The sequence below is a fragment of the Ursus maritimus genome, unplaced genomic scaffold (assembly GCF_017311325.1).
Source record: "Ursus maritimus isolate PB19 unplaced genomic scaffold, ASM1731132v1 scaffold_25, whole genome shotgun sequence".
In the NCBI taxonomy this organism is placed as follows: domain Eukaryota; kingdom Metazoa; phylum Chordata; class Mammalia; order Carnivora; family Ursidae; genus Ursus; species Ursus maritimus.
The window spans coordinates 10,618,774-10,633,382 of record NW_024425008.1 but is presented as its reverse complement, the minus strand read 5'-3'; the positions used below and the strand labels follow the sequence as shown (position 1 = coordinate 10,633,382).

Here is a 14,609-nt window from a genome sequence, read left to right as displayed (position 1 = left end):
GATGAAATAATCTCTCTCACCTTAGAAGATAGTGTCTCCCTTCAGGGCAAACGTTGGGCAGGTTTGCTCGCAGCCTGTTTAAAAAGATTCGGATTTTCCTAAGCTTGAGGTTCCTCGGCCAAGCCCCAGCCCAGGGTCTGCCTCCCCCCCCAACCCGGTCCGCCTGGGCCCACCGCCGCCTCCCCCCATCCGGGCCCGTGATGGACGGGGAGCCCCCCAAGCAAATGTGAGGCTGACTCAGCCCAAGTGCCTTGTCTGTGTCCCAGGGGTCTCAGATCTCCTGCCAGTGCCCATGAAGCTGTGGCAGGTGACCTTGTTAGCCTGCGACTGGGGTAAAAATCTTAGGTCCTGGCAGTTCTTGACAAGGAGGCTAAAGAAAGTGAAAAGTCTCAGAAAAATGAAATCGAAGCGTGCTGTATGCAGGATAACCAGTCACTTCAAGGTGGCTTGAAGAGTTAGCCTGAGCAAGGGGAAGTGAGAGGTGAGGCCAGGCCAGGAATAGCCCTGGTGGGCAGTTCAAGGAGCCTGGGAAGTCTCCGCTCATGGCGGATGGAATTGGCGGGGAGCCGGGCGGGAGGCAGGGGGTCTACTGAAGCCTGCCGCAGTGACCTAGGGGAGGGGGGGGGAGGTCAGAATGGGGAGGGTTCAGGGATGGGAAGGGGAAGCCTGAGAAGCATCGAGGGAGTAGAGGCAGCAGGCTATGGTGGAGGGTGTGAAGGGGAGGAAGCGTCCTAGGCAGGCTTCTGGATTTTCGTCTTAGACACAGTGCTGGAGGGATGTGCCATCCGCTGAGATTGAGGGGCACGTGGACTTGAGGGGGACCGGGCAGCCTCAGCCTTGACAGAGCACAGCGGGATGCAGCCCATCAGATGTGTTAACATCCATGAGTTCAAAATCATCTTTAGAAAGCTTCCTTGGGAAGGTCTTTTTGAGGAAAGGGAACCAATTTAAAAACTAGGTAACTAAGACGACAGGTGGAGTTTTGTCCTGCCTTTCCCACCTGAGCTATACCGGGGGTTAGCAGGCAAGGGGAAGCGTCTCCTTCTAAAGTCGTTGCAGCTACTAAATGAGAACGGATAGAATTAGAATTTCACTAGTTTGCAGTCCCTCGAATTCATGGACACGGGCCTTGAACATCTTTCTGAGTGTAGTCAGAGAGCAGCAAAGCTCAGCCAGCACACCTCCTGAGCCGAGAGCACAGCCCACTTCCAACCCCGCCGAGTCTGCTCCACCCTCTGGCCCCGGCGGCTGATCTGTAAAACCCCTGGGGGCAGAGGAACTACAGTGTGGAGTCAGCAAAGCCCAGCCCGAGAAACCCCACGGGTCAACAGCCCTGGCTCTTCAACAGAAACTGGAAAGAAAAGAGATGGGGAGGAAAGCTGCAGGTTACAGGAGCTGAAAAGACATTACTACTTTTAAAAAAAAATTAAATTCAATTTAAAACACGTGGTGTATCATCAGTTTCAGAGGAAGAGGTCAGCGACTCATCAGTTGCACCTAACACCCAGTGCTCATTGCATCCCGTGCCCTCCCTAAGGCCCGTCACCCAGTTACGCCACCCCCCCACCCACCTCCCCTCCAGCAACCCTCTGTTTGTTCCCTATAGTCAGGAGTCTCTTACGGTTTTTCTCTCTGATTTCATCTTTATTTTTCCCCTCCTTTCCCCTATGTTCCTGTTTTCCTAAGTTCCACATAGGAGTGAAATCATTCTTTCTCTGACATTTCACTTAGTCTAATACCCTCTAATTCCATCCACGTCACTGTAAATGGCAAGATTTCATTTTTTGATGGCTGAGTAATATTCCGGTGTATATAGACCACATCGTCTTTATCCATTCATCTGTCAACGGACATCTGAGCTCTTCCCGTAGTTTGGCTACTGTGGATATGGCTGCTATGAACGTTGGGGTGCAGGTGCCCCTTCACATCACTGTATCCTTTGGGTAAATACCCAGTAGTACAATTGCTGCGTCATAGGGTAGGTGTTTTTAACTTTTTGAGGAACCTCCATACCGTTTTCGAGAGTGGCCGCGCCAGCTTGCATTCCCACCAGCAGAGTAAGAGGGCTCCCTTCTCCACGTCCTCGCCAACACCTGTTGTTTCCTGAGTTAATTTTAGTCCTTCTGACAGGTGTGAGGTGTGATCTTATTGTGGTTTTGATTTGTATTTCCCTGATGCCGGGCGATGGGGAGCATATTTTCATGTGAAAGACATTACCGTTTTCGTTAAATGGGCAAGAGTGAACCGGCGTGCAGGGATATGCCTGTGACAAAGCCACGAAGAACACAGGCAGAGTGGGTGTGGCGGCAGGGGGCAGGGCTGTGCCTCGGATGGAGCAGGAGGGGTTTCTGGGTGGCTGGTGTGGTTAGTTCTAGGTGTCAGGGCGCAGTGAGCCATGGTGCTGATATCTGGCTGAATAAGACTCTGGATGTTGCTCTGAAGGTGTTCTTTGGATGGGTTAACATGGAAGTCGGTGGACTTTGAGTAAAGCAGGTCATCCTCCGTAATGTGGGTGGGCCCCATCCCATCAGCTGAAGGCCTTTGTTAGGGAAAGTCTGACCTCGGAGCAAGAAGGAATTCTACCAGCAGACAGGTTTTGTACTTGAACTGTAATCGCCCCCCGCCCCCCCCCCCGGGTCTCCAGTCTGCAGACTTCGGCCTTAACGAAGCCTCCACGGTCATGTGAATCAATTCTTTAAGATACATCTCTCCAAACATAGGTATGTACACACGCTATTGGTTGTTTCTGTGGGGAACCTTGAACTAAACAGCTGGTAAAGTTCTATTTCTTGATGATGGTGACAGTCAATATTGGTGACAACATTTTTTTGTATGGTTTCCTGTTTTTATAATGAAAAGGTAAAAAAATAAAGTATCATTTGCATATAAGTACGTTAATGTAGAGAAAGGGGGTTCTCGATGAAAACCAGATTGATATTTGGGATTTATGGGGAGGAGAAGGGACGGCCACGTTTTGCTCTGAATATTTTTGTTTGTGACTTTGTGTGAAGACATGTCTGTACATTTTGGATAGAATTACAGAAAAAAAATGCTGGTCCTAGTTGTGACACGCATGGAAAGATCAATCTGATTGGAAACTGAACAGAAAAGGCCTTAATAGGAGGGATAGAGAGCCCATTTTCTACTGGGGGCCTGTTGGAACCACAGGAGGAAAAGAAAAGCCAGGGCACTGTGACTTAGGAAATCGTCATTTATTTGAGAAACAAAACATAGCTGCTGTTAACTTTTAGAACCACGAATATACGAGCTTCTGTGTGTGTTGACAGGTAGGTAAGGATACTTTCATTCTACAGAGGGGACCCAGAGAAGCAGCATCACACGGGTCGTTAACAATTCATAATAGAGGAACAGAGCTTCTTACCACCGCATCTTGGCCTCCTGAAGACTTCCTTTAACAATCTCCTTTCAGTGCCTGCTTTTCTATGATCACCAGCCAGCCCTCAGGTTCGCCCATCGCTGAACATTAGTGATAACTCACTGCAGGCTTCTCGTACTTGTCATCTAAAACCCTAGAGCGCCCCCGAATCTCTAGGACAGTGAGAGTTCTCTTCCCTGAAGTCATGTGATTACCCGGAGGCCCACCTCACTGAGAAAGGATAAACTGTAATGAAAAGTGGCCCCGTTAGAAACCGACGTATCACCTGGAATTTGTCACAGACGTAACCCCACTGGCCAGTGTCCCAACTTTAGTCCTTAACTCCAAGCTTCACAGGCATCGATTGCTGCTACAAAGACACGTTTCACGACGTAAAGACAGGTGGTCATCAGGGTGGGCGCGTCGGTGCTGTCACCTGCGCTCTCTGTGGCTATGCATCTATCTAAACCGCATCGGGCGCTCTGGCTTATTTTTAAAAACAGCAGCACTGAAATGTAAGGAGCAAACCACGTAATTCCACTTAACGTGTACAATTTGGTGGCTTATGGTATATTCAGAATTGTGTGAGCGTTGCCACAATCCGTTTCGGAACATTGTCACCCCAAAAGATGTGCGTACCCACCAGCCATCACTACTTCCCCGTTTCCCGCTCTCCCCGCGGCCTGGCGCCCTCAGCCACTTCCCGTCTCTATAACAGACGGGCTTATTCTGACACCGGCTGTAAATGGAATCGTAGAACGCGTGGTCTTCCGTGACTGGTGACTTGGCTGAACACCATGGCATCAGCGCTCCGTTCCTTTTTATTTCTCTAGGATATTCCACTGCATGGATATAGCTGGCGTTACTGACACGTCCTTAGGAAGCCCCTTGTGAGTACCTCCCTGTGTGGGGCGCTGGGCCGAGGGGAACAGCCAGCAGGCAGCCTCTGCCCCCCCAGGAGCTGAGACACCCCCTCCCCATCCGGGAAAGGCAGACCTGACACGAGCCGTGACTGGTGCAAAACAGGCGGACAGACGGGGGAGAGGGCTTTCCATGGGAGGGGACAGGAGGAAGCTGAAGAACGTTCGAGGGCGAAGTGGCACTCCAGGTACACCCTGAGAAACTATCCCAGGAAGGGAAAGGCACTCTGGGGCGAGAGGACCAGCAGGTCGCAAAGGCACGGAAGGCTGCGAAGTCCAGGAGCACGAGGGGGGGGCTGCGGCCAGGAGCATCGGGCGCTAAGTCAGGGGCCTGAAATTAATGCTCGGGGTCAGTGATAAATCTTTTATTTTTTAAGCCTTGCCCACTGTTGATAAATAAGATACAAAAACAATCAAAAAATCATGGGATTTCCTAAAAAGAGTTTTCCATCTGGGGCGTCCATCCCTCTTCGGTAAGGTCACTCTGAAGACTCCAGACAGAGGTTCCGGCTTCCGACTTCTCAGCCCGTGAACTTCCTGCTCCTGAAAACGAAGGAGCCCGAAAACCTCCTCAAGAAGCAAATATACCTTTCTCAACACGGAGCTTTACCCAGGCCAACGTGTAGTTTTATTGGAACGGTACAGGACCTGCAGGAGGCCGGGGAAGGGCCCGGAGGGTGGGTGGCCCGGGGTGGCCCGACCGTGCTCCCCCAGGGGCCCCTGGCGCAGCCCCTGGGGGCAGCCTCCCGCCCGCTCCACCTCTTCGACTGGGGTGAGCACATTGTGGGGGACGGTGTTCACACGTGGAGAAGCATTAGGAAGGCGGTCTTTCAGTAGTAATGAAGGCACACCTTGTCCATGGCCAACCGTATCCTGTAAGACGCAGGACGAAGAAGTTGTGAACCGTGTCACGTCTGAAGAAATGACCCCAAACCCAATCCAACCCGGAACAGGTCGTCCTTGAGGACAGACCCGCCCGACAGCGATCATGGAAGATGCATCTAGTTGAATTCCTCCACCGTGAGACAGAGCCGCTGGCAGGAGGAAAGCTGTCCTCTGGCAGAAAAGGCTAGAAATGCCGCTCCCGCCCACCTGAAAAAGGACACCGAGTCTGCAGGCCGGGTGTGCATTTACCTGTCAACCGGATAAGGTTTCTCACAAAGGTTGACCAGCACGTACAAATGTCTCAGCGCATACTCGTACTAGAGGCAAACAAACCAAAAAAGACACAGTCAGATGCCATCATCTCACCATACCATCAACTCCGGACTCAGGAATATCCCGCTTTTGTGGTTACGGGGGTAAAGCACCCTGACCTGTGATCCTTGACCTTTTTTTGGCTCACGGATTCCCCCTCCCCACTTTTCAGTAATCGGGTGAGATGTATGGGCTCTCTCCCGTGAGAAAGGCCCCTAGGCCAGGGGGCTGGCAAGCATTCTAGAGGTTGTCGGTGCCAGCTCAGGCCTCCTGACTGAGGGCCGCCGTGCCCCTGCTTCCCTCTCTTACCTAGGACCCCCTAGCTTTTGGCTCTCGGAACCTCATTCTGGGAGGGACACGTGGAGGAGAGACGGACAGGAAGTGGATGCCAAACCAGATGGCCCCATGTAAAGCCCGAGAAAACCGGTAATGTCTATCTTGCAAAACCTTCAGGGGAGTGTGAGAACTCTCAGGGGGAAGAAGGAAGAGATTCACTTTGTGTGATCCCAGAGGGCAAAAGAGTTTACACCGGAAGACAAAGCATTGATTAAATAAGGGGGACGTTTTTCATTATCAAATAAGAAAAGTGCTTTCCTTACAAAGTTAAATAAAAGAAAAAACACAATCAAGAGCTTCCAAAATAATGGAGAGCCACCTCGGAAGCGCCCGGTACCCCATCTTTGGAAGTACTCAAGCATGACCAGGAGTGCACACCACGGCCCAACAGAGCTTTCTACGATGATGGAAATGTTCTCTCAAATTCTCCAGTTCGGTAGACGCTGGCCACACGTGGCTACTGAGCACTCAAACTGCGGCTGGGGCGGCTGGGAAATGGGGCTTCACATTATTTCATTTGGATTGATTTAATTGACTTAAATTTGAATTCAAGCAGCCCTTCGAGGCCAGTAACTACAGCAGGGAAGAGCACGGCTCTAAAGCAGAGCTGGCGAACTTCTGAGAAGGGCCGGACAGAAAATATTTTTGGCTTTGCAGGCGGCACGAACTACTCGATTCTGCTGGAGTGTAAAAGCAGCCATAGAAACTGTGCCGCAATCAGAGCACGGCTGTGTTCCAGTAAAACTATTTCTAAAAACAGGCTGTGGGCAGGATCTGGCCTGGGGGCCGGTTTGCTGACCCCTTCCCTAGAAGGGTCCTGGTATCACATGGGACTGACAGGAGACACCGTCCAACCTGACATTCTCCCAGGGCCTGACTTCAACAGTAAATCTTGGGGAGGGGTCAGAGACTGGGGGGAGGGATGGGGTGTGGCAGGGAGACTGCCAAAGTGGGAGAGAAGGAACACCCCCCTGTCAGTCAAATATTAGGGGGGAGTTGAGTCATGACTGGCCAACCCCTACCCACTGGACAACGGAGTATGGCCAGGACTCCTGGTCAGTGAATTTGGCTGACCCTCCTCCTGTCCCCAACAAAGGCCTCTGAATGAGTCCACTGTTTCCTGAGCCTGGCTGGAACCTTCTACCAGGCCATGCACCTCATGTGATTTCCAGTGGCCAATATTAACTGAGCTTTGGGGGTTTAAGATTAAGGGAAGGGCTCTGGGGGCCCAAGGAAGGCGGCGTGCGGCGGCCAGCGGCCCCTGGCCTTACCGTGGACGAGTGCCAGTTGAAGCAGTGCGTGCGGAAGTGTGACACGGCTGCCTGGTAGCAGTCATGCGCCCTGAGCTCGGCTCTCCCGGCCAGCAGCCTCTCCGCCTCAGCATCCGAGCTCGCGAGCAAGGAGACGATCTTTTGCACTGACTTCTGGATGACGTGTCTAGCCTGTGGGGACACACATCTTTTCAAAATGTACCTTATTTCATGCAATCTCTCTCGGAACCCTGGGTCCGTCAGAAGCTCGTTCAAAGTTATCTCTTCACGCAGCTTCTAACCCAGTATGTTAAATAGATGCCAGCAGGGCACCTGGGTGGCTCAGGCGGTGAAGCGTCTGCCTTCGGCTCAGGTCATGGTCCCGGGGTCCTGGGATCGAGCCCCGCATTGGGCTCCTTGCTCGGTGGGGAGTCTGCTTTTCCCTCTGCCCCTCCCCCTGCTCGTGCTCTTTCTCCCGCTCTAACAAATAAAATCTTTAAACAAATAAAATAAAATGAAATAAAATAGATGCCAACAGAGGCATTCTGCAGGAGGCAAGAAATGCGCGTTTGAGAGAGTTCTGTAACAGCCAGCAACCTCTAGAAATACCCTGCCTTTTCGGGGTCTTCTGACACGATGGAAGCATTTAAATCTAACCACTGAAGAGCAGGCATGGCCCACTCTGAGAAAAGGGGTGGGTGTAGAAATTGTGCCCCAAAATAGATTGTTGTCCGAATGGTGCTGTGTGTTCCTGGGCACCTTTGCCTGTTTATTCCAGAAACCAACAGAGAGAGGGGCACAGAGGGAGGCATTGTTTCCTTCTCAAATGGTGGATAAAAAAATACCTCACCACCAAACGGGTTCATTACTGTTCTTTCTAAATCGGTTAATATTTTAAAAATCTCGGTGTTCATTTCTAATGCAGCAAATATCACTATACCACATAAACAGAAGCGCTTTGGAATCAAAATTTTAGTAGGAATGTAAAGAGGTCCCCCACCAGTAAGTAGGAGAACCTCTGTATTACACTGAGACCAGCGAAAAATATACCAGATGTGGGGCACTAACCGTCAGGATCGTTAGAGACAGGAATTTAAACCGGATCACAGAGGTATGTTATCTTTCCTAGAAACACAGGCCGTACTCCCGAATGCGCACGCGCTGCGCTGGTGAGGCTGACGCGTCACCATGGAGCTGGCTCCGCTGAAGGAGACCGCCCCGCCCGGCGGCCAGCGACTGCCGCTCTCCGGGTGCTTCCAGACGCACGGCTAGCGCTGGAAACGCGATTCCGCCAGTTCCAAACAATCGGATGAGCTACTGAAAACAAACTCAGTCATCGTAAAAGATTGCTCAAACATTTTAAGGAAGAATTTTAGGCTATGACTACGATTTCCTAAGGCAGCAGAAACTTCGTGCGTTGCATTTTTTTTTAAACCGTGATTAGCTAATAACTCACCAAGTGGCAACATTAAAATGATTTCTAAGCAACCAAGTATAAAAGAGGGCAATGCCCACAAGCCACGACTCGTTGGCAGCATACAAGAGAAAGACGGCCCCAGTCCTCCGCTGCCCGCTACCGGAGAGGTCAAGGTCAGCTGACTAACGGGGAATGAGGACAGCCGGGGCTCTGCCCACTCGCTTCTCTGTTACAGGGAGCACAAAGGCTAGTCTCCTTTCCCACAGACTCCCATGTGGCAGGAGGAAGGGTGGCCCCGAGTGCTGTCACCGACCCCGAGCGATGCCGGGTAACCGCCAGGAGGCAGAGACCAAGGTCACGCGTGCGGCCCGGTGAGGCTGGGGTCCGCAGCGGGAAATGGTCCTCGAACCACTACTTACATCCAGACGCCTGTGGATCTGCTCCACGAGACTCCTGGACTCCTGCAGATCGTTGGTACTCATCAGCTTCCTTTTCAGGATGGTGAGGGGCACCTCAGGGCTTGGGGTGAGGTCGAGGTGTTTGACCAGAGGCAGGGAGATCGGAGAGCTGGCTTTGTGTTTCATCCCCTGAAACTGCATCACTTTCATGGTGGAGATGGACTGAGGAGAGAGGGAGAGAGCCAGCGTGAGTGGCAGACGTGCCAGACGTGTCCAAGGTCCTGCCCCTCCGTGGGAGGCTCACAGTTCACGCCACTCGGTTTCAGGACCCCTGAAGGGCCACGGGCGCAGCCTGGAAACACGTGCCTGACCCTCAGCAGGGGGCAAGAAAACACATCCGAGGGCCTGAAATCCACCAATGATGAACTTCAAAAATACCTGGCTTCCTTTGCAGGAGAACTGCTAATTCTGTCATGTATGAAAGGCAATCACTGCTCGCCAGTCATGTAGAGCTTGGCCCAGGGTCGCTTCAGCCAGGGGCGACCCTGGGTCGTGCTGCTCTCCCCAAGCTCACCTGCCGGTCCCCAGGGCCCGGGAGCAGGAAGGCGTAAAGCACAGGTTAGAGCTGAGGTCTGGGTCCACTAAGCGGGACAGAGCTAAAGCCACAGAGGGGCTGGGGACAGTCAGAGCCAAACACGCATGTCGGCCAGGCTCTGTCTGCCTGCACGGGTCACTCCAGACTGGACCCCAATTGGAAAAGAAGTGCTGCAAGCGATCCCGTTCTTAAACCAGGCAACAACTGGGGCGCCTGGGTGGCTCAGTCAGTTAAGCATCTTCTGTCAGCTCAGGTCGTGATCCCGGAGTCCTGGGATCGAGCCCTGCATCGGGCTCCCTGCTCAGCGGGGAGTCTGCTTCTGCCTCGGACCTTCCCCCCTCTTGTGCTCTCTCTTCCTCTCAAATAAATAAAATCTAAAACAATACAAAGTAAACTAACCAACAATAATCTAAAAAGTTCTAAAATTAAAAATTAAAAACACACGAATATATATCAACACAAAATGTTTGGAAAAGATCCAGCATAGCTCTTCAACCGAGACCAGGAACGGCCAGGGCGGAAGACGCAGAGAGACTGCCATCCGCGGGAGCCGGGGCCGCCCTCCGCACCTTGTTCCCGTACTGCATGACGTGGCTGGTGTTGGTGTGGGACTTCACCAGCTGGTACTGCTTGTGGAGGGTCTCTTTGGTCAAATCCTCCTGCAAAGACAAAAACATGGAAGTTCTCTGGCCATCAGCGCTGACGGCTGGGCCTCAGCGACACAACCGGACCCGAGGGCTCACCACGTCCGAGTCCTCCATCCAGTTGACGCTGTACCAGTCCCCCAGGTACGTGGACCTCTTCTCGTCGTAGTAACAGGCATAGGACGACTCTGTGGGGTTGGCAGCGGTGGTCGCATAAACTAGGAGGGATTCAAGACATTCAGCCGTCACACTCTGTGCTCGGCTGTGGGTCCCACGGGCAGCGTGAGCCGTCCCCTCTTCCCCGGTGCAATCAAAGCTCCCGGCACGGGGAGGGCACGAGGGCATAACTACACCCAGCCCTGTGCATTCGGTTACAGTGACGGTCTAGAACTAAACATGGACGGAAGAGCAGCTGATTGAAAGACACTTTCTGCAGTAAGAAGCAAGCACACATGCTCATTAGGATGTCGAGCTATTGCAGAATAACGCTGGAAGATTTTAATAGCTCTGGGAACTCGAAGAACATGTATCTAATTTCATTTCCAGAGAAAGTTACCATCTACTGAATGAACACTTTGAACATACATAATAGCTACCGTTTACTATCTAGCTGCTATGGGCTCAGAATCGGCCTGGGCAAATGTTAGCGCTTAAAATGCACCTCCCCCCACAGACAGGCACTGTCTTTATCCCCGTTTTACAGATGAGATAACGGAGGGTCCAAGAGGGTAAATCAACTGCCTAAGATCGGACAGCCAGCAAGCAACGCATCACAAAGGACCAAAGCTGGCCCCAAGACTACGTGACCCTGGACTTAAGTAGCTTCACCAAAACCTGGAAGAGGAGCGTTGAGGCTCCCATCAGATTCTTTACTCCTGGACCACTAATATTGGAGAGAAGTCCAGAGCGCCCACAGGTAAGCCCTCTCCCCCACTCTGTGCACCAGGCTGCCCCAGGTCCCAACTTATATAGACCACTTGGTTCTTCACGTCGGCAGAATCTGAGAATGACCCACAGCCCTGCCCAGCAACCTGCTCAACCCGCTCAGCCCGCCTGGCTCAGAGGCCAGTGCTCCCACCACCTACCGTTGATGTCGGCGGGCAGGTGCCTCATCATGGACCCGGACTCGCACGCTTCAATGTAGAAGACCATCTGTAGGCACACGAGACAGGGGACCTCACACCCTGGCCAGGCACAGACCGCACACACGTCACTCGGCTCTGCCCGCTCTCCTCAGCCCTTCTTAAGGGTCTTTTCCTCTTGCTTCGGGGAGAGATCTCTGCTGGGAGAGGCGGCTGCCGGAGCCTACAGAAGCTGCTGTCCTACAAGCCAGAAGGACTCCGATATACTCATCGCTAACCCACACTAAAATGGTCTATTCGTAGCTGAAATCACGCAGGGCAAATGGTGCCGCAGATACTGCGAAGGAGAACCGTTTCGCGTCCAGCACAGGGACAGAGTGCGGCAGGCCAGCTTCCACATTTCTATCCCGTACATGCTCGGGCCACTCAGTACAAAGGCTGCCCCAGGGGCAGGCAAGGGCCAAAGTGAAATACGACGGCGCTATCTCCCTCCCCAGCTGCTCCCAAACTGCAGTCAATGCCGAGAACACAGGTCTTCAGAGCGTGGAACCTAGAATCATGAGTGTCGGCGTCTGCTCAGAAAGGCAAGTTCTCAGCCTCTCCCCAGGCCTCTGAGTCAAACTCTGGAGGTGGGGTCCACACCGCGTTTTAACAAGAGCGCTAGTGATCCTGAGCTAACAGCTAAAGCCCTAGAATCATTCCAGGTGAGTCCTGGAAAGCCAGTGGTCCAGACTGATCACAGGGACACTCTCCAGAAAACAGCCCTCTGGAGTTGGGGCGGACACGGGACGGTAGGCTCTGCGTCTCCTGCCTTCCTCACACTCCTCCCCGCCAGGCCGCCCCAAGTGCTGATGGTACCTTTTGGTACATCTTGTGTTCGTACATGTAACGGATGGTCTCATTCAGGTCCTTCACGTGAAGCTGAAAGGTAAGGATACGGACATTCAGACCAGCATATCAAGAGAAACCATTTGCTAGATCCTAAAAAAGCCTTAATGCTGCTTTGTAAATTCTTATTTACTGGCCCTTAGAAAGAATCACGGTGACCAGCAGCATGATCCCAAAGCGGCATCTCGCGTGTTTTACGCAAATATTTAAAAGGGGGAAGAGAAGGTGCTTTCTCACTCATGGCTTTGTCTGGAGCATTCAGAGACTGTTCTGTTACTGCCTCGAGTGCACGTACCCAAGTCTGGAGACAGTTTACTGAGGCTGGGATATGAACAGAAGTGGAGGCAAAACCTGAGATGCTTCCAGATAGATTTCAAGCTGCTAAGCGTGGTCCCTATACTCGCCCGCCACACACAGAAACCAGCCCTGGTAGGTCATTAGAAATACACATCACAGTCTGCCAGTCTCCTACTTTGTCCTCACAATGTTAAGAAAAACTGGGGCGCCTGGGTGGCTCAGTTGGTTAAGCGTCTGCTTTCAGCTAGGGTCGTGATCCCAGGGTCCTGGGATCGGAGCCCCACGTCGGCCTCCCTGCTCAGCGGGGAGTCTGCTTCTCCCTCTGCCTCTGCCTGCCACTTCCCCTGCTTGTGCCTGTGCTCTCTGTCAAATAAGTAAATAAATAATGTTAAGGAACACTCACGTCGTCATTTGGGAACACCAGTATGCCAGTAGCTCCATGATCGGTGAAGTAAATGAACACGTGATCCCGGGGGCCACTGCCAAAAGAGGGTGACAGATAAGGAGAGTCAAAGTTGACCAGTTCCTATTCCCATTTCCATTTCTCTGAAAAGTTGCTGCTGTCGAAAAGTAAGAAAAGGCTCGAAGGCTACAGTTTCCCAACCAGGCATGAAGAGGAACACAGGGCCTGCTGTTGGTTTTTGCCCTCTGCTCCTGCTGAGGGTTACCTTGAGCCACAAGGCACATCGAGAGCTTCAAAGCTCTGAATTATAACCGGGGAGGAGGGGACATCTGCTGGGTAGTTAGTCATATGGACCAGGTGTGATTCAAATAGTGGGATCCTTTGGTAATCGAGTCTCATGCCAGCAGCCACACTCTCCAACCAGATCTCTCCAAAATGAGGAAGGAAGCCAGGACACAGAGGAACACAGTCCTTCAGCTCAGACTTCTTCCCTTCCAGGTCCCTCAGCCGGGACACCGTCTGCCCACCATCTACCCTGCCCACCTGCCCACAAGCTTCCCCATGCCTGCCCCTCCCCTCCAGCCGGAGAGGAAAGCACCATTTGCCAAGTGTCTCAGGCAGTCTGAAGGCATGGTACCGGTACCCAAGTCCCTGCCATCACCTAGAGTGCTCCATGAAGAGACGTCAAACACCGCTAACCCACAGGCAGCGGCGAGCGGTGGGGCTGGTTTTCCCCAGTACAAAGGTTAGTGCTGTGCGTGTGAATGTGTTCCTCTCCCCACTGGGCCGACCTCAAACACGGCACGGAACTGGCAGGCCAGACCCTCCCACCTGACCAGCTATGGGACTCCGTGCCTGTCTCGGTGTATCCCACCGTGGACAGCAAAAAGCAGTGCATTTAAGTGCCGGGGAACATTTCATTAATAATAATGAAGGACCCTGGCTCCTCGGGTGAATTCCGGACAGAGATGGGCTCTCCAAAAAAGCCACCAGCTCTGCGCAGCCTGTCTTAAGTCAGGACGAAGCTCCCGGCTGTCACTTCTNNNGGAAACAGGACAAGAATAAAGAACACCTCCTATTTTGGGTGCCAAGTCATTCCGAAAAGCGTGGGAGTCATAAAACAGACATTACCTCTTTAGGACCTTTCCAGATCCTTTGCCCTTCACTGCTTCCTCATCGCCTCTCAACACGGCGAGGAAATTTTGAGGGGTGACATCCTACAAAGAATTGGAAGTCAAAGTCAGATGTAGCTGTCATTCCAAATCTAAGCGTTTGTGGGAGTCTGTAGCAGACCTGCGCCAGCGGTCCACACATCTCCAAGGCTCCAGGTTTAAGAGCAAAGACTTTGGAACCGAGTCAGACCCAAAGCAAGGCCAGTGTTTCTGGGGCCTGTGCACAATCCCTTGTCAAATATCATCTTGCCTTTGGCTGATTGCAACTCAGCAAGCCTGCCATTCCTTCCTGACCGTTATGCAGTCCATGTGGGGAAACCCAAAGATGCTGGAAGGTAAGGACAAACAGCAGAGGAAGAGCGAAGCCCCACAGAGGCACAGCAGAGAGGGAAGAGAAGCATCAGCCCTGGGCCCCTCTTTGCGCCCAATATGCTGCCTAGAAGGTCAAATCCCAAGGACGCTTGATGTCCTTAAAGATTAAAGATAACACTGATGCCTGATCATTTTTTTTAAAAGCAACTAATGAATCACTGAACACTACATCAAAAACTAATGATGTACTCTATGTTGGCTGATGGAATTTGAATCAAAAAAAGAAAATAAAGTTTAAACACCATGTGGCAGAACTTATAAA

At 52.2% G+C, this 14,609-nt stretch overlaps 1 protein-coding gene across 2 annotated transcripts in view; it reads right to left on the bottom strand.

Annotated features, from left to right (window-relative positions):
* Positions 1-4,646: 4,646 nt before the first annotated feature.
* The window catches only part of LGMN (legumain), a 31,219-nt gene continuing 21,256 nt past the window's right edge, over positions 4,647-14,609 (bottom strand). For both annotated transcript variants that reach the window (XM_008698470.2, XM_008698478.2), the window contains exons 5-14: positions 13,935-14,020; positions 12,804-12,879; positions 12,074-12,136; positions 11,219-11,285; positions 10,233-10,351; positions 10,059-10,148; positions 8,916-9,116; positions 7,101-7,271; positions 5,431-5,498; positions 4,647-5,169 (exon numbers count right to left, since the gene is read on the bottom strand). In XM_008698470.2, coding sequence (XP_008696692.1) covers positions 5,127-5,169; positions 5,431-5,498; positions 7,101-7,271; positions 8,916-9,116; positions 10,059-10,148; positions 10,233-10,351; positions 11,219-11,285; positions 12,074-12,136; positions 12,804-12,879; positions 13,935-14,020 — 984 coding nt within the window. In that variant the 3' untranslated portion in view covers positions 4,647-5,126. The remainder of the gene's footprint in view (positions 5,170-5,430; positions 5,499-7,100; positions 7,272-8,915; positions 9,117-10,058; positions 10,149-10,232; positions 10,352-11,218; positions 11,286-12,073; positions 12,137-12,803; positions 12,880-13,934; positions 14,021-14,609) is intronic.